The sequence below is a fragment of the Bufo gargarizans genome, chromosome 8 (assembly GCF_014858855.1).
Source record: "Bufo gargarizans isolate SCDJY-AF-19 chromosome 8, ASM1485885v1, whole genome shotgun sequence".
In the NCBI taxonomy this organism is placed as follows: domain Eukaryota; kingdom Metazoa; phylum Chordata; class Amphibia; order Anura; family Bufonidae; genus Bufo; species Bufo gargarizans.
The window spans coordinates 102,993,739-103,021,516 of record NC_058087.1 but is presented as its reverse complement, the minus strand read 5'-3'; the positions used below and the strand labels follow the sequence as shown (position 1 = coordinate 103,021,516).

Genomic DNA, 27,778 nt, shown 5'->3' with positions numbered 1-27,778 from the left:
TAATAAAGGCCAATAGAAAAAATGATAATCATAAAAAATTGTCTCCAAAGCGGTACATAGCATTTAATAACAGCAGGCAATTGGAGCAAAGTGATAAATTACAGTAATAGTGGATCTTCCCTGTACTTTATCAAAAGTAAGACAGGTTTGTCATAAAAGTGACGGCACAATAGCACTGGGACCCCGTCCTTGTCCACACCAGTAGATCCTATGACATGTCACACACACATATGACCTGTAACATGGGAGTAAAACAATGCTATGGAGAGTGATTAGCGCCAAACGGTGCTTTCACTTTCAGCCCAAGTACTGCAGAAAGGCCTGAGATCCAAAGCAGGGCACAGGCCTTTCCTGACACTGCCTGCCTCTCATAAACCGTACTTCCCTCCACATGTACACGATAATTTATGAACACGAGGGGCATGTCCCCTCCTCTTCTTAGAGCATAAACACACTAGAGGCTGCACTGCCACAGCTCCTTCTGTGCCCATACACCATGGATGAAAACACACAATGTAGAAATGCTACCTGGTGCGCAATAAGTTTGGAAGCTTCAGTAAGCAGTGCCAAAAAGGTAGGCAGCCCGTTCAAACCATCCAATAACAAAACTCTTTGCTGTAAGGAGCTTTGTTATTGATTGTTTCAGGCAGCAGCAGCATTGCTGCGCTTCCTGTGCCGTTCACAGTGCGTCCTTTGCTGATGAAATGCAGGGGAAAGTCTAAGGGTCCATTCACATGTCCGTTGTGTACTGCGGATCCGCAATACACCAGGCCGACACCCCTACAGAAATGCCTATTCTTGTCCGCTATTGCGGACAAGAATAGGACATGTTCTATTTTTTGGGGAAGCCGCGGACCGGAAGATCGAAGCCACGCACTGGAAATGTGGATGCGGACTGTGTGCTGTCTGCATCTCTTCCGGCCCCATTGAAAATGAATGGGTGCGGATCCGTTACGCAACTTTGCGGAACGGATCCGGACCCATTCTACTTACGTGTGAATGGACCCTAAGGCATATTGGCACACCTTAGACTTCTTCAGGGAGTAAAATGGCCTGAACAAGCATCTATGATGCTTGAACAGGTGTTATTGCGACCTCTGGCGCTCACAGTCCCCTGAGCTGAACATCATTGAAAATCTGTGGATAGACCTGAAAAAAGAGCAGTGTATAAAAGACGGACCAGAATTCTCACCAAAAACTGAACTTTTGCTAGGAAGAATAGCTAAAAATCCCTCAATTAAGAACTGAAGGTTTCTTGACTGGCTAAAAAAAAAAAGCATTTACAAGCTGTAATACTTACCAAAGGGGGTGCTACTAGGTAATAACCATGGACAGTGCCAAAAGTTTAGCTTTGGGCCCTTTTTATTTTTTGTTATTTTGAAAATTTAAAAGATGAAAATAATTATTTTTGTTTAAAATACAAAGGGAAAGTGTTATCTTGAAACTGATGCCTTTTGGAGATGATTTTATCTTTAACTTGCTTAATTGTTCACAGCAAAGACAGTAACCCGTCAAAAGGAAGATATCCTTATAGTGGTGTCATTACATTAAGTATCACTATCACAGAGTACCACTATAGTATAAAACGTAACCTTTATTGTACTAGTATAATAACCCCACATACAACACATGTTAAACAAAACAAAAATGATGCATACAATCGGGACTCAGGCCCCAATTAAGGGACCTAACAAATACATGTTGGTATTTAATAAACTTTTGAGGTATCCTTTAAGAATATTAACAACATACAATAGAGCTGACAGTGTACTTGGCGTCTGTTTGGACGGTTGTTTTGATCACAGTAGTCTTCACAGTGGGTATATGAACTCAATCATTATATTTGAGTTAAAATATCTTTGATACATTCAGCATTTTTTTTTTGTTGTGCATTTAGAATAGGCCACATTATTTAATTATAGGCCACCTAAATCAGAATTGGCCTGTATCACCTGGTTTCAGGGACATCCTAGGGTATATAGGAGGCTCCTAAATACAGGATCGTCCCCATCGGGGCGGCCATTCCTTTTGTAGGCAGGAACCCAAATACAGAGTGAATAGTAGGGAGAGAGCCCCAGGTTAGGACCACTACCCTGCCTATGGGATTGCCCCTTCCTACATCATGGAAGACTGATGACCACCAAGTCCCGATTGTATGCATCATTTTTTGCTTTGTCTATATCTCTATATCTATCTCCCAAGACCCTTAACTTTTTTATTTTTCTACAGAGTTGTCTGAGGGCTTGATCTTTGCTGAGTGATTTTTAGTTTTCATTGGTATCATTTTGGTGAATTTAAAACGTTCACCATGCAGAATAAATTTCATAATAACCGTTTCCTCTAATCGCTTTCACAATATGTACTACTTAAGTAGAGCAGTATATTATGCTATCAGTACATTACTGAAAAGCAACCTTTTAGGAATACACTGAAGAAAGACCTAGGGGCCTGCATTAGTCACCCTGCTGCCATGTACAGACAATAGCAACCTGCGATCTTATACAAAGGTGTGCCAATGGCAAACAGAGGGAGCCCCTCCCTCTGAAACCACTTGGATACCATGGTCACTACTGATTGCAGCATCTAAGGGTTAAACAGAATTGGCAATTTTGCCATTTTGGACTGCTAGAGTAGGACTTGGCTGTCATTAGAGAGCCGAGCTCCAGCTCTTTACGGCACATGAGACCCATTCATTGTTTAAACTAGGCCACCTTAAAAATCTGAGGCCTAGACCAAGACCCCTTAGTGACCACTGTAAAAAGTATATTAGTAGACAACAAAAATACTCTACAGTAATACAACAAATTGCGTTAAACTGACCATGCTGGTGCAGCTAGTGTCAAAATAATGCAGGCTACAGCTGTACATTTATCACCTATATAACAGATAATCAATATCAGATTGGTCTGACTCTTAGCACCCCCATGATCACATGTTCGAAGGGGCTACAGGACTTGTGTGAAGCTGCAGTCTTTTCATTGTTTACATGGGACTGTCTATCTGCACACCATATACACTGACCAAAAATATAAACGCGACCCTTTCAGTTTTGCTCCCATTTTGCATGAACTGAACTCAAAGATCTGAAACTTTTTCTAAATACACAAAAGACCCATTACTCTCAAATAATGTTCACAAATCGGTCTAAATCTGTGTTAGTGAGCACTTCTCCTTTGCCAAGATAATCCATCCCATCTCACAGGTGTGGCATATCAAGGTGCTTATTAGACAGCATGAATATTGCACAGGTGTGCCTTAGACTGCCCACAATAAAAGCCACTCTGAAATGTGCAGTTTGATCACACAGCACAATGCCACAGATGTTGCAACGTTTGAGGGAGCGTGCAATTGGCATGCTGAGTGCAGGAATGTCTACCAGAGCTGTTGCCCATGCAATGAATGTTCATTTCTCTACCATAAGCCGTCTCCAAAGGAGTTTCAGAGAATTTGGCAGTACATCCAACCGGACTCACAATCCCCAGACCACGTGTAACCACACCAGCCCAGGACCTCCACATCCAGCATGTTCACCTCCATGATAGTCTGAGACCAGCCACCCGGGCAGTTTCAGCAACAATCGGTTTGCATAACCAAAGATTTTCTGCACAAACTGTCAGAAACAGTCTCAGGGAAGCTCATCTGCATGCTAGTCATCCTCATCGGGGTCTGGACCTGACTGCAGTTCGTCGCCGTAACTTGTCGACTTGAGTGGGCAAATGCGCACATTCGATGGTGTCTGGCACTTTGGAGAGGTGTTCTGTTCACAGAGGAGTCCCGGTTTTCACTGTTCAAGGCAGATGGCAGACAGCGTTTGTGGCGTTGTGTGGGTGAGTGGTTTCTGATGTCAACGGTGTGGATCGAGTGGCCCATGGTGGCGGTGGGGTTATGATATGGACAACAAACACAGGTGCATTTTATTGATGGCATTTTGAATGCACAGACATACCGTGACGAGATCCTGAGGCCCATTGTTGTGCCATTTATTCACAACCATCACCTCATGTTGCAGCATGATAATACACAGCCCCATATTGGAAGGATCTGTACACAATTCCTGGAAGCTGAAAACATCCCAGTTCTAGCATGGCCAACATACTCACCAGACATGTCACCGATTGAGCATGTTTGGGATGCTCTGGATCGGTGTATACGACAGTGTGTTCCAGTTCCTGCCAATATTCTGCAGCTTCGCACAGCTATTGAACAGGAGTGGACCAACATTCCACAGGCCACAATCAACAACCTCATCAACTCTATGCGACGGAGAGTTACTGACCGGTTTTCTGTCCCCCCCCCCCCCCTTTCCTCATCCCCCAGTAAGGCAAAACTGTGCACATTTCAGAGTGGGCTTTGATTGTGGGCAGTTTAAGGCACACCTGTGCAATATTCATGCTGTCTAATTTGCACCTTGATATGCCACACCTGTGAGGTGGGATGGATTATCTCAGCAAAGGAGAACTGCTCAACAACACAGATTTAGACAGATGTGTGAACAATATTTACAATATTTGAGCGTAATGGGTCTTTTGTGTATGTAGAAAATGTTTCAGATCTTTGAGTTCAGCTCATGCAAAATGGGAGCAAAACCGAAAGGGTCGTGTTTATATTTTTGGTCAGTGTACTTAGTTGCTTTGGTGCATGATATTGCAGCTTGACGTTACAACAATGAGGTTCTGGAGACCATTCAAATAGTTGATTAGCAAGATTGCCAAAAGTCGTACCCCACTGGTCTTTCTTATACTCATAGTCTACCCTGGAGACAGGCCACCAATATTCTTGTCCTATAAAATTTCTTAGGCCTCTTTCACATGAGCATCGGGCTTGCAGCATGTGTCAGGGAGAGCGCCCATCCTGAACTCCGGAGCACTTCCTGGGTCATATAGCATTATATTGATTTATGATGCTATGCAACCCTTATCGTTCGGGAGCTCTCCCTGATACGTAAAAGGAGCCTTAAACTCTCCATGGGTACTTGAAAGGAAAAAAGGCGATTTAAAGCTCTGTATGAAACCGATTTCTTTCCCCTATAAATATACAACCATGCAGATTTTTTTTTTTAAAACAGTATACTCTGTAGTTCTACATTACAGGAATGTGGTTTACTTACACCTCCCATTGTAATTCCATCAATAAGAGCTACGTATGGTTTTTTGTAAGTACCTAAGAAGAAGAAGAAAGAAGAAGAAGAAAAAAATAATAATAATAATAATGTTAAAGACAAGTATATGATTATTCTTAATTGGTTTGGTTTCAGGATGAAACTGGACAATCTTCCCAATCAAGCAGCAATGAAGTACCACCACTCTGGTTTTCCCATCTGGGCTCTATTTACCCTGCTGCAGTGGTGATGTCATGCTGACAACATGTGACCGCTGCAGCCAATCACTGGCTTCTTCAGGTGTACCGCAGAGGTCCACGACAGGTTGAAGCAGTCAGATGTGGTTGATGCAACATCACTGCTGCAGCTGGATAAACAGACCCTAGATGGGTGAAACAGAGCAGTGGCAGCTCCGGATCTACTATGCAAGTACTTTGTAAATTTGTTGCAGCTTGTTCCTTAGGGTTGTCCCTCTGAAACTGAAAAAACTATGAAGACTATGACAATGAGTTAATCTTACACCTATATAATCAGCACAATAAAGAAACATACAACAGATTAAATTGTGCTGAACAGTTTTCCTTAGCATCAGTTTTGATGAATCTCCCCCTATACATGTAACCAAAATGGAGTAATTCAGCTAATGATCTTTTTAATGAAGATGCTCATCCAAGGAAAGGATCTAATGCAGTTTCTTAATGCAAAACTTGTTTTTGGCAAATTATCCATGGGTTCCAAGGAGTAGGACCACCATGGACCTCACATTGATGACCTATCCTGAGGACAGGTCATCAATATGTAAATCCGGAAAAACCTCTTTAAGCGGGTTGTGTAAAGTTTGCAAGTTATCCCCCATCCCCAGAATAGGGGATAACTAACTGATTGCTCGGGGTCCAACAGCTGGGACCCCCACCGTTCCCAAAAGATCCCACCGATCTGAGTTCCCATTCCCTCAAATCGAATAGAGCAGCAAGTTGAGATTGTGGTGTACCGCTCCACTCGTTCTATATGGGACTGCTGTTAATAGCCAAACACTGTACTCAGTCATCTCCTGCAGTCCTACACAGAATGAATTAGGCACTAGGTAGCATGTCCAACCTGCCGCTTCATCAGACTGAGGGAATGGGACCTCAAGATCGGTGGCAGTTCCAGCGGTTGGACTCCCAAGGATCATTTAGTTATCCCTTATCCTGTGAGTAGGGGATTACTTGCAAACTTAGAATGAATGGGGATGTTCAGCTTTTAGATATTGATGACTTATCCTGCGTTCGGTAATCAGCCATTTTCATCAGCTACTAATGCTAGAAACACAACAGTTGAAAGAGCCGGAAGCAATGTTCATTATGGAAAAGCTTCTTCAAAGTACGCAGCATCATCATCACTGATTTTATTTTTATAGATAAGGAATCTGATGTGTATTTCTTACCAATAACATTGTTAAGAATGTACTCTTCTTTGAAAAACTCTTTGGCAAGTGGGGCTCCACACTTTCCAGCCTCTGTAACAGCTGTTAAACAAAGAAATATTATAATATATATGCACACACATAAAATGGAGAATTGTGGTTTCACAGTTTGAGAACCTAATGCGATTGAGCTGGGATTGGCAAAGTCTAAACTGCTAGAGGTACTTTGTCAATGATCAAACAACCCAGGTGGTGCACCCTTTATTTTGGGTCCTGAAGCAGGGTATACATTTAATCAAGGTTTCAGTAGAACTAGTTGGTATCTCCCCTTGCTACAATACAGGTAGCCTCTCTGTCATGGTAATAGTCACACATATGCTGGATATCCTTTCAACGTGGAACTGTAGTTCAGCCAAGGTGGTTGTTTGCGGCTTTGCATGGGAGATCCAACACCCCATCCAGTCTCAGACATTTTCAATCGGTGATGAATTTTGCGATCAAGCAAGTCAGAGGAACTGCTGGATACCCTGAAGAGCATATGTTGTGTAGATCAGGCAGCGTGTGGGTGGGCATTATCTTGCTGAAACACCACATCTTGTAACCCAGGGATGGGCAAACTGCGGCTTTCCAGCTGTTGTAAAACTACAACTCGCAGTATGCCCAGTATGCCTACAGCCATCAGCCTACAGCAGGGCATGACGGGATTTGTAGATTTTTACAACAGCTGGAGAGCCACAGTTTGCCCATCCCTGCCCCGACAGATTAAAAAATGCCAGTAGAACCAGTCACACAATACTCTGGACATACTAAAAGCAGGTCAATGTTACCTTCTCCTCGAACACCAGATGAAAACGTCCATGGTAGGTATTGATGTCCCACTTCATCTGGTGTTATTCCTGCTTGTCTCCACACAATGCATTATGGCAGTAAGCACTCTCCAGCTCTGCTGCAAACACTATCATTAGTGCCAACCTGCTTCCATCACTGAGCACTATTGTTTGCCATTGATAGCCACATTAGATTTTGCAAGAGGCCTGGAGAGCACCTACTGCGATAATGGCTGCCAGCGTGGCAGCCTGTATCACAGCAAAGTAAGATGCCACCAAGTATATACGCTGCAAAAGAGCAAACACCGATTCTGACACCTAAAAGGTCCCTTTACACAGACCAACTGAGCACGCAATTTTCATGAACAAATGCTTTGTTCCCGATAATTGCAAGTTCATCAGAGGACATCAAAGCAATCATCTCTTCTGTTTTAGAAAAAGCGATCACTACTGTGATCACTCATCCCCATACAAATTCATTGTTTCTGCGCAGCAGATCCCAGTTTACATATCACAAACTGTGGCCCAGAAATTATGATTTTGGTGACCACATGAGCGATGCTTTCACCCAATGAATGAGCTTGTTCACTAGGCAAATGGTGACACCTTTACACAGGGCAATCATTGGGAATAACTGTTCCTAAGAATGCTACTTCTGTATAATTGCCAGTTTGTCGTCAGTGTAAAGGGGTCTTTAAATCACAGTATCTGGGAAGCAGATTGTGCTGCGGGGAAACATTGAATCTGTATAGCAACAATTAATTGCAGCACTTATCACTTGTTCCCATACAGCGCAGGTAATTGCTGCATGTAAACACCGCTTTCACCTCCTCTGATGGGTAGGCAATTATAAGAAATGTTCCTGATAACTGCCTACTCAGTCCTCCCATATAAATAGTCTGTAACACTAACAGATAAGTTAAGAATCTGCACCCCTGCTTATCAGCTGTTTTCATCATTGTGGGAGCGCTGCCGTCCAACAGTGAGGGGTGAAGTTTCCAAAATGGCGTCATATTTTGGGAGTTTCCACTGCACGGGGACCTCAGTGTTTCTTCAAAACACAACATGGCACTGGAAAACCATTCCACCAAAATCTGTCCTCCAAATGTCATAATGCTCCCTTGTGAGCCCTGCCGTGTGTTTTTCTATACACTGCAGAATCAGGGTAATAAATATTAAGCTTTGTTTGGCTGTTAACCCTTTCTACATTACAGGAAATATGGATTAAAGTAGAAAATCTGCAAAGAAAAAAATAATTATATTTTGAAATTTCACCTCTCTATTCCTTTAAAGGGGTTCTGCACTTTGTTTTAACTGAGGATCTATCCTCTGGATAGATAACCAGCTTCTGATCAGCGGGGGACTGACACCCGGGACCCCCGACGATCAGCTGTTTGAGAAGGCTGCAGCGCTCCTGCGGCCTTCTCACTGTTTACCGCCGGCCCGGTGACGTCACGACTAGTATCAACTAGCGTGGGCAAGGCAAAGCTCCATTCAAGTAAACAGAGTTTAGCCGTGACCATGCAAGTTGATACTAGTCGTGACATCAATCGACCAACGGTAAACAGTGAGAAGGCTGCGGCGCTACTGCCATCGCCACTGCCTTCTCAAACAGCTGATAGATCATCAGTTAAAACAAAGTGCAGAACCCCTTAAACCCCTTTGGGACACATCCTTATTTCACCTTATGTCACTTTAAGTGGTGATAACTTTAAAACTCTGACTTATCCAAGCCATTCTGAGATTGTTTTTTCGTCACATATTGTACTTCATGACACTGGTAAAATTAATTTTTATTTATAAAAAAAAATACCAAAACTCAGCAATTTTTTTTTTTAATGTTCAAGTTTCAATTTCTCTACTTCTACAATACATAGTAATACCTCCAAAAATAGTTATTACTTTACATTCCCCATATGTCTATTCATGTTTGGATCATTTTGGGAATTATATTTTATTTTTTGGGGATGTTGTTACAAGGCTTAGAAGTTTAGAAGCAAATCTTGAAATTTTTCAGAAATTGTCATAAAACCCATTTTTTAGGGACCAGTTCAAGTCTGAAGTCACTTTGCGAGGCTTACATAATAGAAACCGCCCAAAAATGACCCCATTCTAGAAACTATACCCCTCAAGGTATTCAAAATTGATTTTACAAACTTTGTTAACCCTTTAGGTGTTGCACAAGAGTTATTGGCAAATGGGGATGAAATTCGAGAATTTCATTTTTTTGCCAAATTTTCAATTTTAACCAATTCTTTCCACTAACAAAACAAGGGTTAATAGCCAAACAAGACTGTTTCTTTATTGCCCTGACTCTGCAGTTTACAGAAACACCCCACATGTGGTCGTACACTACTGTACAGTAGGGCGTAGAGTGAAAGGTGCGCCGTATGGTTTTTGGAAGGCAGATTTTCCAGGACTGGATTATTTACACCATGTCCCATTTGAAGCCCCCCTGATGCACCCCTACAGTAGAAACACCCTAAAAGTGACCACATCTAAGAAACTACACCCCTCAAGGTATTCAAAACTGATTTTACAAACGTCGTTAACCCTTTAGGTGTTGCACTAACAAAGCAAGGGTTAACAGCCAAACAAGACTGTATCTTTATTGCCCTGCCCGTTTACAGAAACACCCCAAATGTGGTCGTACACTACTGTACGGCCACATGGCGGGGCGTAGAGGGAAAGGAGCACCATGTGGTTTTTGGAGGGCTGATTTTTATGGACCGGTTTATTTACACCGGTTTATTTGTCCTGTTTCAACCCCCCTGGAGTAAAAACTCCCTAAAAGTGACCCCATTTTGGAAACTACGGGATAAGGTGGCAGTTTTGTTGGGACTATTTTTAGGGTAAATATGATTTTTGGTTGCTCTATATTACATTTTTGTGAGGCAAGGTTTCCAAAAATGTAAATTCTGAAATTTCATCTCCATTTGCCATTAACTATTGAGGAATACCTAAAGGGTAAATAAAGTTTGTCAAATCAGTTTTGAATACCTTGAGGGGTGTAGTTTCTTAGATGGGGTCCCTTTTAGGGAGTTTTTACTCTAGGGGTGCATCAGGGGTGCTTCAAAAAAGGACATGGTGTCAATAAAAAAGGCCCAAAAAATCGGCCTTCCAGAAACCATGTCGGTCCTTTCCTTTTGCGCCCTGCCTTGTAGTGATACAGCAGTTTACGACTGCAAATGTGCCGTTTCTGTAAACTGCAGTATCAGGGTAATAAATATTAAGTTTTGTTTGGTTGTTAACCCTTTCTTTGTTAGTGGAAAAAACGGATTGAAATGGAAAAGTGCCAAAAATAGCTGTTTTTAGTACAGTTTTTAATATTTATTTTTTTGACAGGGTTAATCTGGGGGGGGGGTTAGGTCATGGGGTATTTATATAGAGGAGATTCTTACGGATGTGGCGATACCTAGGTTTTAGACTATATTATCCTTTTTGATACAAATTTTTTATTTTGTATCTCTAAAGTCTAACTTTTTTGCCGATTATCTTATGTGGGGGCTCATTTTTTGCGGGATGAGACGACGGTTTTATTGGCACTATTTTGGGGGCTATTTGACTTTTTGATCGCTTGCTATTAAACTTTGTTATGTAAAAACTTTTTTGCACCTTTTTTTGCACTTTTTTGGGGGGACAGTGTTAATCTGGGGGGGTTAGGTCATGGAGTATTTTTATAGAGATTATTACTGACGCGGAGATACCTAATTTGTATACTTTTTTTTTACATTATTTTAGTTTTTACAATTTTTTGGGGTGTCTCAAGTCTGAGAACCAGTTTTTTTATCCGATGTCAGTGGCTAAATTGGGATATAAATTTAGTACTCCAAGGAAGTGTGATATTCCCTGTAGAAACCAATAATGCAGAGGCCCGGATGATCAGGGCACGTGTCACATTGAGCAGTGGTGTCCTTCCGTATCCCCCTCCTGTGACACACTCTGCACCTTTTTGGGGTTCGTGCCTTCTTTCCAGTATGGGGACCACACCTGGAAAGTGTTGGCCAGGGACGATCCGGGCGCCTCCAATTCCCAAGGTACTCCGGCCTGCTCTTTCCCGGTCCGAAAAGATCAGGGCCTTGAGGACTGCCTCGTAGAGCTGAAGGAATGTCCCTGTGTTGCCAGCGCTCTGGGACAGCACAAAAGAGTTGCACATTGCAACCTGCAACAAGTAGACCGCAACTTTTTTGTACCATGCCTGGGTTTTGCGCATGGCATTATATGGCTTGAGGACTTGATCAGAGAGATAAACTCCTCCCATATACCGATTGTAGTCGACGATACAATCGGGCTTGAGGACCATTGCCACAGTACCTCGCACAGGGACAGGGGTGATGCCGTTACCATGCGTTGTGGACAGTACAAGGACATCCCTCTTGTCCTTATACCTGACCAGCAACAGGTTTCCAGTGGTAAGGGCACAGATCTCACCCCTGGGGATAGGTACCAGAAGGGGGAGGGTAGGGAGGCCGCGTTCATTTTTCCGCAAGGTCCCACAAGCAGACGTGGATCTGGCGGCAAGGGACTGGAACAAGGGGATACTAGTATAAAAGTTATCTACGTAAAAGGTGGTAACCCTTATCTAGCAGTGGGTGCATAAGGTCCCACACAAGTTTCCCGCCAACACCCAGAGTGGGGGGGCATTCTGGGGGTTGAATACGGGAATCTCGTCCCTCGTACACACAAAACTTGTAAGTGTATCCTGAGGTACTCTCACAAAGTTTGTATAGCTTCACGCCATACCTCGCCCGCTTAGAGGGAACATACTGGCGGAAAATGAGTCTCCCCTTGAAAGCAATGAGAGACTCATCAACCGCGTAGGCTTGTACAAATTTGGCCCCAAAGTGATCGATGACCGGCCGTATCTTATACAGACGGTCATGGGCAGGATCACCTCGGGGAGGACATGCTCTATTATCTGAATAATGCAGACATTTCCGGATGGCCTCAAACCGGGAGCGTGTCATGGCCGTACTGTAAAGTGGGGTCTGGTAGAGGACGTCCCCACTCCAGTAATGCCTGACACTAGGTTTCTTGACTAGGCGTGTCATGGGCGTACTGTAAAGTGGGGTCTGGTAGAGGACGTCCCCACTCCAGTAATGCCTGACACTAGGTTTCTTGACTAGGCCCATATGCAGCACGAGGCCCCAAAATGTCCATCTCGGCTGCACTGACCGGCGTCCAGCCACCGGGCCTAGCCAAAAAGGAACCCGGGTGTTGAGCAACGAACTGTTGGACGTACAGGTTTGTCTGCTCCACCATTAGACTTACCAGTTGGTCACTGAAAAAAAAAAAAATATAATAATAATTACAAAAAAAGTCAGTCATTCAGTGAAGCCCACTGTGGAAATCTGGATTCCTGGTTGGCCTACAAAATCAGGAATCACTGGCTCATATCACTCTGGGGTACACCAGACAAGTTCACCAGCATGGATTTCCGGTGGATTTAACTGGTGGGGCGGAAAACTAGTACGAGCCCCAGAGCTGCTCGTACTAGGGTGGGCCACGGGGTCCCCAACATGGCGGTCCCCTTGCTCCGCCTGGCGGCGTGTCCGCCGCCTTGGGGGCTCATCATCATTGCTAGATGAGGAGAAGGACACAGATTACAACAGGAAAGTGGGGTCATCCTCGTCCTCACTGGGAATCTCGGACTCTGAGGCAAGCTGGGCGTATGCCTCCTCTGCCGAGAACATCCGGCGGGCCATAGGGGAGTGTGCGCCTGCGTGTATATGTGAATGTGTGTAAATCTTTATTTGGTGTGCATGTGTGTGGGGGCACGGGTGTTCGCGAACTTACCCTAAAATAAACAGAAAAACTAACAGACTAACAAAAAAAAAAAGCCCAAAAAATGTGAAAAAAAAAACGATTCAAAACCGCTGATCAACCGTCTGAAGTTGATCAGCGGTGGGGTGTGCGATGCGTTAACAGTGGCCGGACGCTAAGAGTGCTGGCCACAGCAAGCGGCAGCACCCCTGTGGACCCCAGTAGGGTGATGCAATAAAACTTTTTTTCACACTAACTTTCCCTTTATTATTCCTGCCTAGCCCAACCTTATTCTATACTTTCCCTAATTACCTGCTAATGAGATGGGGGGTGCTGGGGCACAGATGGGGTGATGCTGGCTCAGATAGACAACGACGTGCAGGCAGCGTTCCTCTCTTCTCTGCTTCAGGACACAAAAGGAGGAGGAGAGGAGCGCTGGCAACATTTGAATCTCCCACCGGCCCGCCCACCAACCAATCAGAGGATTGCAGGATGGTGATTGGTGGGGTAAAATTCGCACCACCGATCAGAGACCCGAATAACCCGAAAACGCAAACCGCAGGTCTGAATTGACCTGCAGTTTGCTGCGATCACCGACATGGGGGGGGGGGGTTCACAATACCCCCCGACGCATCTAGCCAAGGTGCCTGCTTAATTATTTGAGCAGGCACCGGGTTCCGATAACCGCCCGCCGGTACGTCATGTGTCCTGAAGAGGTTAATTCTTGTGGAACAACTGAATGATTTGAGGGGTGTAGTTTCCAAAATGGGGTCGTTTACTTGTGGTTTCTATTATGCAAGCCACTCAAAGTGACTTCATAACTGAATTGAGCGGTTAAGATTTAAAAACTGCTTTTAAAATTCTACATAAAGTAGACATATAGGGAATCTTAAAAGCAGAGAAATCCAAATTCAGAGAATTGCTAATTTTTCTGAATTTTCTCTAAAATTATATATTTTTTTGACATAAAAGTGAAAAATTTCGACTCAAATTTATCACCATCATAAAGTACAATATGCCAATAGAAAATAACCTCAGAATTGCTCTGATAAGTAAAAGCGCAGCAAAATTATTACCAGATAGTGACATATCAGATTTGGAAAAAAATTGCCTCGTCCTTCAGGTCAAAAATGGAATGGAGGGCGGAGCCTGCTCGCGCATGGGAAGCCTATTCCGGAGCTCCTCTCCCACTTGGCGCCTTACATCACCATTCCAGAACAATAAGATGGGGAAAATCGGAAGGGATAGAAGCAAGGATGTTCCTGGAACACCTCGGTCGGAGAGACAACAAGCGGAGATAGAGCGGTTCCTGAAGAAAAAGGATTCAGCAGTTGGCGCTGCGGCCACGCTACCAAAGATGGCGCCGGACCCGCCTGACCCCGCAGCGGGAGATGACTCAGGCGCAGATAGCCTGTACGTGGCTAAGAGGGATTCTGAGCCGATCACCAGGGCTTTTCTCAAGACCACCATCACTCAAGCCCTCCACCCTCTTCTGAAAGAAATGAAAGACATCAGGGCGGACCTCCGCCATCTTGGAAGTCGCGTTGACGCAGTTGAGGAACAACAGGCCTCTATGCTCACATTCGACATGGCGGTCCGGCAAAAGTTCTTAGAGAGTCAGCGGCAGCTCAATGTAGCATTTAATCAAATTGAGGAACTAGAGAACCGGAATCACAGGAACAACTTGCGTATGCCACAGGTGGCCGCTGATATCTTCTCTACGGTCCTAGGACTGCAAAGAGCGTCGTCCATTGTTATCAAGCACATACGTGGAGCGCTTCGCCCTAATCCGGGCCACAACGATCACCCAAGGGACGTCATCTGCAAAATGCTTAATTTCGCTGAAACAACTGTCATTTTGAGACAAGCTTCGAGAACAGGGAGAGGTTCTGTTGGACTCTAATCCGGTCCAGATTTATCAAGACTTGTCTCCTACCACCCTAGCCAAAAGGCGAACCATGAAACCCTTGCTGGAGCACCTTAGAGCGCATAACCTGGTGTATAGGTGGACCTACCCGTTTGGGATCTCGGTCCTCAAGAATAACAAGCAGATTATAATCCGTAGCCCAGAGGAGTTGCAGAAGGGTTTGGAAAAAGCTGGACATTCCTCCTGTACAAGTTCCCTCTTGGATGCCTGTTCCTTTGGAAGACAACTTACCTCCCCTTCCCCCTCCACAGGATCCATGGTGCTCATCTGGCGAAAAGAAACAGAGAAGAAAGGAGAGGAGAGAAGAAACCTGCCAAAGACCGCCATAACATGAACATTTGGAGTGTACATGCAAGTACAGAATTTTCTCCCCCCCCCCCCCCCCCCCACTTTTATATTCCTTTCCTTCCTCTTTTTTTCTCTCTCGTCTCTTGTCTCTCCCACTTAGGAGCTATGATGTCTCCACTTCTCACTGGGGATTCTTTAACCCCCTCTGTTTGACTTTTTACCTTTTCTTTCGATTCCTCCCCCTCATGATCAAACCATGTGGGGCAGGCCGATTTCTTCACTGGCTAGCCCTAGCCCCCCCCCCTGTGAGCCACAACACCTTTATCAAGCCATTCCGGGCAGATTGATGATTGTGTCGCCTATTCCTGTTCTGGTGACCGCGGCAGACCATCTTAGGCTTGTCTTTTGCATAGGTTCATTGTTAGTGTTCTTGTTAAAGGGTTTCTACCACTTCGGTTTCACATATTTAGCTGTCAGACACTAGCGATCCGCTAGTGTCTGCTCTGCCCAACCATCCTAATATAATTGCTTTTGGGGCAGCCGTTTTGCTAAAAAAAGAACTTTTATTAATATGCTAATGAGCCTCTAGGTGCTATGGGGGCGTCATTAGCACCTAGAGGCTCCGTCTACCTTCAGAAGCTGCCGCCGCCCAGCGCGTCCTGAATGCGATCCTCCTTGTGAGCGCCTGTATTCGGCGCATGCGCAGGGAATGTCTGACAGCTTCCCTGCTCAGACATCTCCACTGCGCCTGTTTCTCGGAGCACTATGGCGTCATCGCGCAGGCGCAGTAGAGATGTCTGAGCAAGGAAGCGGTCAGACATTCACTGCGCATGCGCAGAATACATACGCTCACAAGGAGGATCGCATTCAGGAGGAGATGGGCGGGCTGGAGGGACGCGCTGGGCGGCGGCAGTTTCTGAAGGTAGACGGAGCCTCTAGGTGCTAATGACGCCCCCATAGCACCTAGAGGCTCATTAGCATATTAATAAAAGTTCTTTTTTTTAGCAAAACGGCTGCCCCAAAAGCAATTATATTAGGATGGTTGGGCAGAGCAGACACTAGCGGATCGCTAGTGTCTGACAGCTAAATATGTGAAACCGAAGTGGTAGAAACCCTTTAACATTTGTTTCTTCCTGTAAGGAAATTTGGGAGGCTTGCTATGATGCTCAAAGAATATGTATTGCTCATATGTATTAGTTGACATGTCTAAACACACAATATACTCTCTTAATGTGAAGGGTTTTAATGTACCGCAGAAGAGGTCCCAAATATTCGCCCTGATACGCAAACTCTCCCCATCTGTTTTCTTTCTGCAAGAAACCCATATGACCAATGGTTTCACAGCTGTTATGGAACACACACATCCTGGGGAACGAGCATAGCTTTTAAGAAAGGAGTGACATTTTCCCTGTCTCAATCCATTAGCAACCCAGATGGGAGATATGTTTTTGTTAAGGGGAAATTGGATGATGCTCCCATTACGCTAGCCAATATATATGCCCCGAACAAAAGGGCAAGTCAGGTGGTTCAATTAGGTATTTCATAAATTGGGCACGTTCACAGAGGGCTCACTGGACGTAGGTGGGGATTTTAATCTCACCCTTAACCCTTTATTGGATTCCTCCTCAAACCGCTCCGCTATCTCCATCCGGGGATTAAGTAAGGTAGAGGAGGCGCTGGGAGACCTGCAGGTGGTGGACACATTGAGAACTCTACATCCAGAAGAGAAGGATTTCTCCTTCTCGCAAGCCCACCACTCTTAGCAGCGTATCGACTACCTGTTCGTCTCACAGAATTTATTACCAGGGGTTGGTGATACACATTTAGGGTCGATTTCCATATCTGATCATGCCCCAGTTCACATAACCGTTCTCCTTCCATCCCTGAATAAGCGCTTTTGGTCGTAGAGACTCAATGAGATGCTGTTAAGATGAACAGACGATAGACACCTTGAAGGAGAAACTCACAAGCTTTTTCTCCACCAATGCTACCCCTGAGGTCTCTGCACCCATTGTATGGGAAGCTCATAAGGCCTTCTCAGGGGGGAGCTAATCTCATTGGGTTCCGCGACAAAAAAAAGAAGAAGAGGTTAAAGGCCATGGAAGATCTGTTAGCTAAAAAATATCGGCCCTAGAATAAACTCATAAATGGTCAATTGGCGGAACTTACAGCTTTACGGGGGCAACTCAATTACCTATTAGGGGTGCAATTTGCAAAGAGCATGTTATACGCAAAATAAAAAATCTACACCCACGGGGATAGAGGAGGAAAGATGATGTCGGCTTCTTAAAGGGCCACTATCGTGTACATACATCTCCTCGATTAGGTCTAACAAGGCCGACCTACTGACCCGTACAGATGACATAGCAGCTGTTTGCTCGCTTCTACGGCCATCTCTATAACCTGACTATTGATGAACTGCCCCTCGACAGATGCACGACATAGGGACATTATTTCCTTTTTGACGGATCTCCACCTCTCGACACGGTCTTCTGAGATGTCCTCCTCTCTACTAGCTCCTATTACCGCCTCCGAAATAAACAATGCTATAATGTCTACCCCTACGGGCAAGAGCCCAGAACCTGATGGTCTCCCCATGGTGTACTACCGAAAATTGAAACAAGTGTTATTGCCTCATCTTCTATTACTATGTCAAACATTGCTAATCAGGGGAGGAATTGCCTAAAAAAACGTTGGAAGAACATATTACGGTGCTCCCAAAAGGCAGGGAAAAAATTTGAATTATGCTGTAGTTTTCGGCCCATCTCACTGCTGAACTGAGACATCAAACTGTGGGCAAAGATCTTGGCCACGCGTCTCCAAGCTTTACTTCCACAGCTAATCCATAAAGAACAGACTGGTTTTGTACCGAATAAGGAGGGGAAAGACAATGCCAATAGGGTGCTGAATCCCATACACTATACCAAACAAACTAAATCTAATCTGGTCCTTCTCGTCACTGATGCCGAGAAGGCATTCGACAGTCGACTGGCTTTACATGCAGGAAACTTTGCTCCGATTTGGGATCCCCGCCCAGTTTATCCAGGCCATATTGACCCTTTGTAAGAATCCTACAGCGAAGGTTAAAGTAAATATGTTGTCACCCTCTTTCGAAATAAATAACGGGATGCGGCAGGGCTGTCCCCTTTCTCCTAGTCTATTTGTTATATGCATGGAACCCCTGATTTAATCCATTTGACGGCACCCACATATTCAAGGCCTCCTGGCTCCTTCTGATACTCATCCGGCCGCTGCCTACGCAGATGATTTGCTTATATTTATTACAAATACCACGTCCTGGCACTATTGCAGGATTTCGGCCAAAACAAACTATGGGAAATCAGAAGTACTGAAAATATCAGTTGGAGAAACAAGCCCAACAATTAAGAGCTACCTGTCCCTTTGCGTGGCAAGATTCCTATATAAAGGTATCTAGAGATGAAGGTGCCGGCAGACCTTTCTAAAATCTATGAGCTGAACTAAAGTCCCTAACTAAACACCATATCAACGTAATTATCCATGGACAATCTCCCTTATCCATCATGGATAGGGAAGAAAAACAACATCACCACTTATATACTGCCCAAACGTATATATTTGATGCAGGAAGCCCAGATACATCTTCCTGCCTCCTTTTTCACGAAAGTCAGGAAAATGTTCTCATGATTTATATGGAAAGGGTTCCACCCCCGACTTAGTTACAAACTCTTGTCGCTGCCCAAGAAACTAGGAGGTATAGGCCTTCCAGATCCCAAAAATTATTATATAGCCATCCAACTACAACGCTGGCTCGACTGGAATAAGTATTCAGGAAACTATGTCAATTAAGCTAGAGAGGGACGGTTTAGCAGATAATTTCCTACACCTGATTTGGTCAGACGCCCCATATTCCCCCCCCCCCCCCCCCCCCCCCGCGAGACATACCAAACATTATAACCAAAAAGGTATGGTGGTGGCCTGGCGCGGATCCCGAAATCACCAGTCGATTGCCTCATTCCACTCCCCTCTTACACCCGCTTGCTTTCTTTCCTCCCTAGTTGGCATAAATCCAGTCCTGGAGCACAGCAGGAAACTGTGGAGCCACCTGGACCAATGTCCTATATCCGTTCTTCTCAGGAAATACCATCCTTTACCTCCTTATCGCAAAAGCTCCCTGCTGTTCCCCTGCACATTTTACAGTACTCACATTTCAGACTAGTCTGTCGACGCTTTCTTGACTCACACAGCCCGAGTAGACAAACCACGGATTTCGAAGGGGCACTCCTCTCGGCCAAACCTCTGACGAAAGGTTTATCAAAAGATACAGACATTTTTCTTGTACGCCCCAGATGCTAGAACCCCAAGTTTTATTTTAGACTGGGAAGAGGAATTAAAGACTCACTTTACTGCGGATGAGGTGCAACAAACACTTAGCAGATCACATGGCGTATTACGCTGTGTTAGGCTACAGAAAAAAACTCATACAAAACTACCTCCAGGTGGTACAAGACACCTGAGTTCTTGTATCGGAGAGGGGTGTTGGATAGTGCAATGTGTTGGAGATGTAATACAGAAGTGGGTTCCTTCTTGCATATCTGGTGGATGTGTCCGAAAATCAGACGCTTTTGGGCAGCAGTGGAGGAGGTCATTAATTATATTCGTACTAATCCCATCACACTTACACACAATCTAATTTTGTTGTGGCACGACTCACCCTCCTTCCGACCTCACAAGCGAGACCTAATTACATACCTCATAGTCGCGGCCAAGATGCTGGTACCTATACACCTCCATCCAAGGCAGAATGGATAGACAGAGTCGACCAGTTGTGTAGATTGGAGGAACTCACTTCGTGGATAGATAGACGACATGAACAGTTTGTGAATACATAGTCTCCATGGAAGATTTTTCGGGCACTATGAGTTACCTTATGTTTCCATGTAACAATGTCTGGTTTATTGTATATGCTTTTTCAACAGTGGCTAAATGCGGTCCTTTTTCTCCCTTTAACACACTTCTTATTAACAGCGATAAGCATTATTGTGTTTAGCTCTTTTGTATTTCATAGGAATTAACGCACCTTTACTCCTCTTTCTTATGAATAGATTTGCCTCAAGTAAGCTCCCCATGTTACATCTGTTATATTTGTACATGTTTATTCAGTGTTCATACTGCCTGCCATTTTATAACACTACTGGAATCTTTTTTGCAACTCCACGCATGGAGCTAATATTTGCTTCCACAATGTACGGATATGGACTGACATTTTAATTTCGACCCAGTGTGATGTGCCGGTGTAATCACCACTACGATGGTCCGTGAACGTATTATCAGTGGAACTCCGATTGTGACTTTTGTCTACCTTGATGTATTTCCTTTTTCAATATCTTATAATCCATCGCCTGTGTGCGGAAATCTAATTATAATATTATTACTGCTGAAATCTTCATGTATCCTTGTTACTAATAAAAAAGATTTACAACTAAAAATGAAATGGAGTCCTGAAGGGATTAAGAAAAGGAGCCTTGAATGTACAAAAGAAAAACAGCGTTTTAAATCAAGTGAACCACAGGTATGTGTCTATACAAACAGCTGGATTGGGACATCCCTGGTGACAAATTCCCTTTAGCCCTCACCAATTATGTCTCCTCCAGCACAGAAAGCTTTGCCCCCAGCACCCTTGATAATCACTAGAAATGTTTCGGAGTCCTCTTCCCAAATCTAAAAAAAAAAACAGAAAAAAACAAAAACAAAACAGTAATTTACAACAAATAAATATAAAAACAGTTTTTACCCCTACATTACTGTTAAATTAATGAAACATTTTGTCTGGTGTATCAAGTGAATATATACACTCACCTAAAGAATTATTAGGAACACCAATCACATGGCAGTTGCTTCAATGCATGTAGGGTTGTGGTCCTGGTCAAGACAATCTCCTGAACTCCAAACTGAATGTCAGAATGGGAAAGAAATGTGATTTAAGCAATTCTGAGCGTGGCATGGTTGTTGGTGCCAGACGGGCCGGGCTGAGTATTTCACAATCTGCTCAGTTACTGGGATTTTCACGCACAACCATTTCTAGGGTTTACAAAGAATGGTGTGAAAAGGGAAAAACATCCAGTATGCGGCAGTCCTGTGGGCGAAAATGCCTTGTTGATGCTAGAGGTCAGAGGAGAATGGTCCGACTGATTCAAGCTGATAGAAGAGCAACGTTGACTGAAATAACCACTCGTTACAACCGAGGTATGCAGCAAAGAATTTGTGAATCCACAACACACACAACCTTGAGGCGGATGGGCTACAACAGCAGAAGACCCCACCGGGTACCACTCATCTCCACTACAAATAGAAAAAAAAAAAAAAAAGAGGCTACAATTTGCACGAGCTCACCAAAATTGGACTGTTGAAGACTGGAAAAATGTTGCCGGGTCTGATGAGTCTCGATTTCTGTTGAGGCATTCAAATGGTAGAGTCTGAATTTGGCGTAAACAGAATGAGAACATGTAACCATCATGCCTTGTTACCACTGTGCAGGCTGGTGGTGGTGTAATGGTGTGGGGGATGTTTTCTGGGCACACTTTAGGCCCCTTAGTGCCAATTGGCCACCGTTTAAATGCCACGGGCTACCTGAGCATTGTTTCTGACCATGTCGATCCCTTCATGATCCTCTGATGGCTACTTCCAGCAGGATAATACACCATATCACAAAAGCTTGAATCATTTCAAATTGGTTTCTTGAACATGACAATGAGTTCACTGTACTAAAATGGCCCCCACAGTCACCAGATTTCAACCCAATAGAGCATCTTTGGGATGTGGTGGAACGGGAGCTTCGTGTCCTGGATGTGCATCCCTCAAATCTCCATCAACTGCGAGATGCTATCCTATCAATATGGGCCAACATTTCTAAAGAATGCTATCAGCACCTTGTTGAATCAATGCCACGTAGAATTAAGGCAGTTCTGAAGGCAAAAGGGGGTCCAACACAGTATTAGTATGGTGTTCCTAATAATTCTTTAGGTGAGTGTATATCAGGGGCCAGCAACCTCCAGCATCCCACCCTTGTGAAACTTTAACTACCAGAATGCAGATTTGCTCATCTGTTTTCAGAACGCCTATATAGGTGAATTTAGCATGCTGGGAGTTGCAGTTTCACAACAGCTGGAGAGTTGATCAATACCATTCACGGGATATCCTATAGTTGTATTAGAAATGTACCATATTTTTTGCTTTATAAGACGCACTCTCACCCCCCCACCCCAAAAAAGTGTGGGGGGGGGGGGGGGGCGGCTGTGCGTCTTTTAAAAGGTAATACTATTAAGCGCTTCACTAGTACGCTTTAGGTGCGTACAGCGTCAGGACGTAGTGCGCGCACTATGACCTGATGCTGCACGCAGTCAGGTGACAGAGCAGCGCAGGCCGGGAAGACAGGGGAGAGCGACTTCTGCCAGAGGTGGAGAGGAGCCGCGGCACAGGACAGGTAAGAGATTGTTTTTATTTTAAATCTGATCTGAGGTTTGATGGGGGTCTCACTATGTGAGCTGATATAAGGTCGGATGGGGGTCTCATTATGTGGGCTGATATAAGGTCTGATGGGGTTCTGACATGAAGGGCTGGTGTGATGTCCTGATATGGGGGCTTGATCAGCTGTCCTGATATTTAAGGGGGTCTGATCTGATGTCCAGATATTTATGGGGGTCTGATGAAAAATATGTTTTTCTTATTTTCCACCTTAAACCTGGTTATATACCTGGTCTTATAAAGCGAAAAATATGGTATGTGGCAGGGAAAACCATTTTACTAGGGTTTTAAGCTTAAAAAAAAAAATTGACGTTTATATACCAAGGTCCACTGCTGGCCACAGCCTTTTTAACATATACTTTATGATTATATCATGAAAAATAATTCCAAAAGGTAAAGCTTAGAAGATATAATATTATACAAAACCTCTTTATAACAATAAATAACCCCTCCCCATGAGAAATAAAATCCATCCAGTTGGTGATTCATGAGCCTAAATATATGTATTTTAACTCTTTCCTTATACTGAGTTTTTTTTCAGTGGGGAGTTTTTTTACGCCCAATTAGGGCTCATGCACACGACCATATGTATTTTGCGGTCCGCAAAACACTGATCTGCAAAAAATATGGATGACATCCGTTTGCATTCCGTAATAGAACAGTCCTATCCTTGTCCATAATGCGGACAATAATAGGAAATGTTCTATGCTTTTGCGGAACGGACATACGTAAATGGAATGCACATGGAGTAACTTAGTTTTTTTTGCAAACCACTGAAATGAATGGTTACACCTATGGTCCGCAAAAAACCCAGAATGGACACGGAAAGAAAATACGTTTGTGTGCATGATTCCTTATAGAGAAACAAGTTAGAATTCTTACGTTCATACAATCTTAATTCCTAATATTTTAAATCATTGCCTTAAAATTCCCTTACCCCATAAATTAGCTTCCGATATCCAATATCTTGTCATAGCCTCAAAAACACTTAAGCTATGCTCACACAGGCACAATGATCCCTCAGGATACAATGGCCTCAGCATACAATATTTTCAACATACAATGGTCTTGTCTGACCCATCGTAAGTTGAAACTAGTCTCAACATACAATGTCTCAAGACTCAGATCCAACCAATCAAGGCCACTTCTCTGGTAAAGTACGTAGCTGTATTAGTTGCTAGTTAGCAGCTATTCCTAAATGTTATATGTAAGAACTTGTTTTATCTGTATTAATTATCTGCTTATTTTTCTTAAATCTTCATTTTCTCTTATCTTAGGTGAGATTTTGGGGCTTTGGAACCGATTACTCAACTTACAATGATTTCCACATACAATGGTCCTCCTGGAACCAATTAATATTGTATCTTGAGGGACCACTGTACATACTAGAAAAATATGTTGCAGATTCCTCGGCAAACACACAATACCAATCTAGGACCATTCCTCAAATGTCTGCAGATATTTTAGGTTTGCACTGCCACAAACACACCCATGGATTTAACCCCATTCAATGGGGCTAACGATACAAGGCCACCTATCACGGCATCCATGTGGAACCCGTAGCAAATATTGACTTTTAATGTGCAACAAATTTTAAATGCTTGTTTGAAAGATGTAATCTTCATCCCGCGTGTATCTTGCATATGTTTTGTGATTGCCCCAAATTAGAAAGATATTAGACGGATATGGTCAGACTCACTAATTCTATGTATGGAGTCTTTCTTGAGTTAACACCCCTTGTATATGCATTCTTAGTTATGTAAAAGATCTTGGGATCTGTGAATGTGAAAAGATAGCCATAGCTAGGCTGCTTTATATGGCTCGAAAAGTAATTGACCTGAGCTAGTTAGATAAAAACAAAACAAAAACCATCCATAGAGGAATTCATAAGCAAACTGAACTGGTTGTTGTCTTAGGAGAAAGGGATATACAGAGTGAGGCAAAAGTCGCAGGACACCCATTTATTTCAGAAACAAAAGGGAAAATGAAATATCTGAATACCGCAGCAGGTAATGGGTGAGGAGGCCGATCTTTTAGGTGATGTCCGGAACAGGGCTGCCATCTTGAAAGCTGTCATATCGGATCAAGGTCAAATTTTTCAAATGGGAAGGAGAAATGTAGGAGAAAGTTCAAAACTTCAAAGTTCTGTGTTCAACGCCAAAGACAACACGTTCCCGGCTGCTGTTGCAACTTTCTGCATTGATAACTTTTGAACTACAAGAGATGTTGCAAATCTGATTGTGGCAATAGATTTCTGAGAAAATGCTGGTCTCCTCCGATACCCTACATGACCCCCATCAGAGCATGAAAATGTTCACATCAGAGGGGCTGGATGAAAATGAGGATATGTTCTCTGAATTTGGACAACCCCTTTAATGTTATATCACGCAAAGAAGCAGGCATACATCAAGATGATTGAGAAACGCAGCCGTCTTCTCTGGGTCAAACCTCAATTTAAATAGACTGAGGCAAAATGAAAAACTGTTCTTTGGTCAGTTGAATCAAAATTTTTACTTATTTTTGTATACCATAGAAGCAGTGTTCTGTTGACTCAAGAGGAGAGGAGATATCTAGCCATCAGTTTAAAAGCCTGTCTCTTTGATATTATGGAGTTGCATTAGTGTCTACGGCTTGCTCAACTGGAAAGACACTGTCAATGCTGAACAGTATATAGAGGTTTTATAACAACACATCTAGGTATTTTGTGTTGTGGTCCAGACAATGTTAACTGTAGTTCAACGAGTCCAAATGCAAAATAATGCACTTGTGTAGAAGAAACCTTCTGACTTATATTGGCAGTTCTGTGTTAGCCAAGAGTTCAGAGTTGAAGGATCTAGGGGTCCTGATATCAGACAGCTTCAAAATGAGTGCACAGTGTGTTCAGGCAGCTGGGAAAGCAAGTCTAGTGCATGGATGGATAGTGTGGTAAAGTGCTGGAAGCAGTGTATATTTCACCCCAAATCCTCAGCTGAATGAGCCAAATGAAATCCAGAAAGCTGCAGTGGTTTCAGTTAAGTGTAGTTTGCTGGGACAGGTTTGTTTAGATTCTATTCTGGGCTGGATATTTTTTTTTAACTTGTAGGTAGGTTTACTAGAGGGACCTGCCAGTCCACACCTTTCCAGCATGGCAAACTTCCCCTAGCCTAAGGTAATCCCATTTATGGCTGTTGTGATCATTACTGGGGAATAAAAAGAGGCCTTAGATGGTCAGTCAGGGTCAGAAAGCCTAGGAAGCAAGCTGACCTGCCAGCAGTCTGAGCCAGATCCCCCCCTTTGTGAACTGCACTGTATTGGTGAGACAGACAACTTGTCTATGTAGTGCCCTGACGGGCAGGAATTTATTTTGTTGTTTATATTATGCTGGTGCCTTAGCTTCGCCCCACTAAATGACGTTATAACTTGGTTGATGTTTTGTTATGATGTGTAAAAGAAAAACTGTTTTGACTTTTTAACCTGCTGTCTCTGCTGAGGTTTGTCATTGCTGACCCCACCCAGAGTACAGATCCCGACAATAGCTAGAGGTATAAACAGTAGGAAGAGAGAGATTGTGATCCCACTGTATAGAGCGCTGGTGAGGCTACATCTGGATTACTGTGTCCAGTTCGGATGACCCCCATCTACAAAAAGATATAGATAAAATGTGCAAAAGAAGGCTGGAGGGTGTGAAGCAGAAAACATATCAGAAGAGACTTTTAGAACTTAAAGGGCTTCTGTCACCCCACTAAAGTGATTGTTTTATTTGGGGCTAGTGAAATTAGTTATATTGTGATATATGACAATATAATTGTGTTACTTACTTTGATCCAGCAGTTTCTGCAAAAAACAAAGTTTTATAATATGTAAATTCGGTCTCTACCAGCAAGTAGGGCGTCTACTTGCTGGTAGCTGCTGCAGAAATCCGCCCCCTCGTCGTGTTGATTGACAGGGCCAGCCGGGATCTCCTCCTCCGGCCAGCCCTGTCGGCATTTCAAAAATCGCACGCCTGTGTGGATTCGGCGCAGGCGCTCTGAGATGAGGAGGCTCGTCTCCTCAGCACTCCCTCAGTGCGCCTGCGCCGCTGACGTCTTCTATTTCGGTGATGTCATCGGCGCAGGCGCACTGAGGGAGTTCTGAGGAGACGAGCCTCCTCATCTCAGAGCGCCTGCGCCGAATCCACACAGGCGCGCGATTTTTGAAATGCCGACAGGGCTGGCCGGAGGAGGAGATCCCGGCTGGCCCTGTCAATCAACACGACGAGGGGGCGGATTTCTGCAGCAGCTACCAGCAAGTAGCCGCCCTACTTGCTGGTAGAGACCGAATTTACATATATTAAAACTTTGTTTTTTGCAGAAACTGCTGGATCAAAGTAAGTAACACAATTATATTGTCATATATCGCAATATAACTAATTTCACTAGCCCAAAAAAAAAAATCACTTTAGTGGGGTGACAGAAGCCCTTTAACCACTTCAGCCCCGCTAGGTGAAACCCCCTTCATGACCAGAGCACTTTTTACACTTCGGCACTACACTCCTTTCACCGTTTATCGCTCGGTCATGCAACTTACCACCCAAATGAATTTTACCTCCTTTTCTTCTCACTAATGGAGCTTTCATTTGGTGGTATTTTATTGCTGCTGACATTTTTACTTTTTTTGTTATTAATCAAAATGTAACGATTTTTTTTGCAAAAAAATGACATTTTTCACTTTCAGCTGTAAAATTTTGCAAAAAAAACGACATCCATATATAAATTTTTCGCCAAATTTATTGTTCTACATGTCTTTGATAAAAAAAAATGTTTGGGCAAAAAAAATGGTTTGGGTAAAAGTTATAGCATTTACAAACTATGGTACAAAAATGTGAATTTCCGCTTTTTGAAACAGCTCTGACTTTCTGAGCACCTGTCATGATTCCTGAGGTTCTACAATGCCCAGACAGTAGAAAAAACCCACAAATGACCCCATTTCGGAAAGTAGACACCCTAAGG

At 43.7% G+C, this 27,778-nt stretch overlaps 1 protein-coding gene across 2 annotated transcripts in view; it reads right to left on the bottom strand.

Moving 5' to 3' along the window:
- The window catches only part of HIBCH (3-hydroxyisobutyryl-CoA hydrolase), a 340,021-nt gene that overhangs the window by 220,971 nt on the left and 91,272 nt on the right, over positions 1 to 27,778 (bottom strand). For both annotated transcript variants that reach the window (XM_044305063.1, XM_044305062.1), the window contains exons 4-6: positions 20,924 to 21,008; positions 6,525 to 6,605; positions 5,108 to 5,160 (exon numbers count right to left, since the gene is read on the bottom strand). In XM_044305063.1, coding sequence (XP_044160998.1) covers positions 5,108 to 5,160; positions 6,525 to 6,605; positions 20,924 to 21,008 — 219 coding nt within the window. The remainder of the gene's footprint in view (positions 1 to 5,107; positions 5,161 to 6,524; positions 6,606 to 20,923; positions 21,009 to 27,778) is intronic.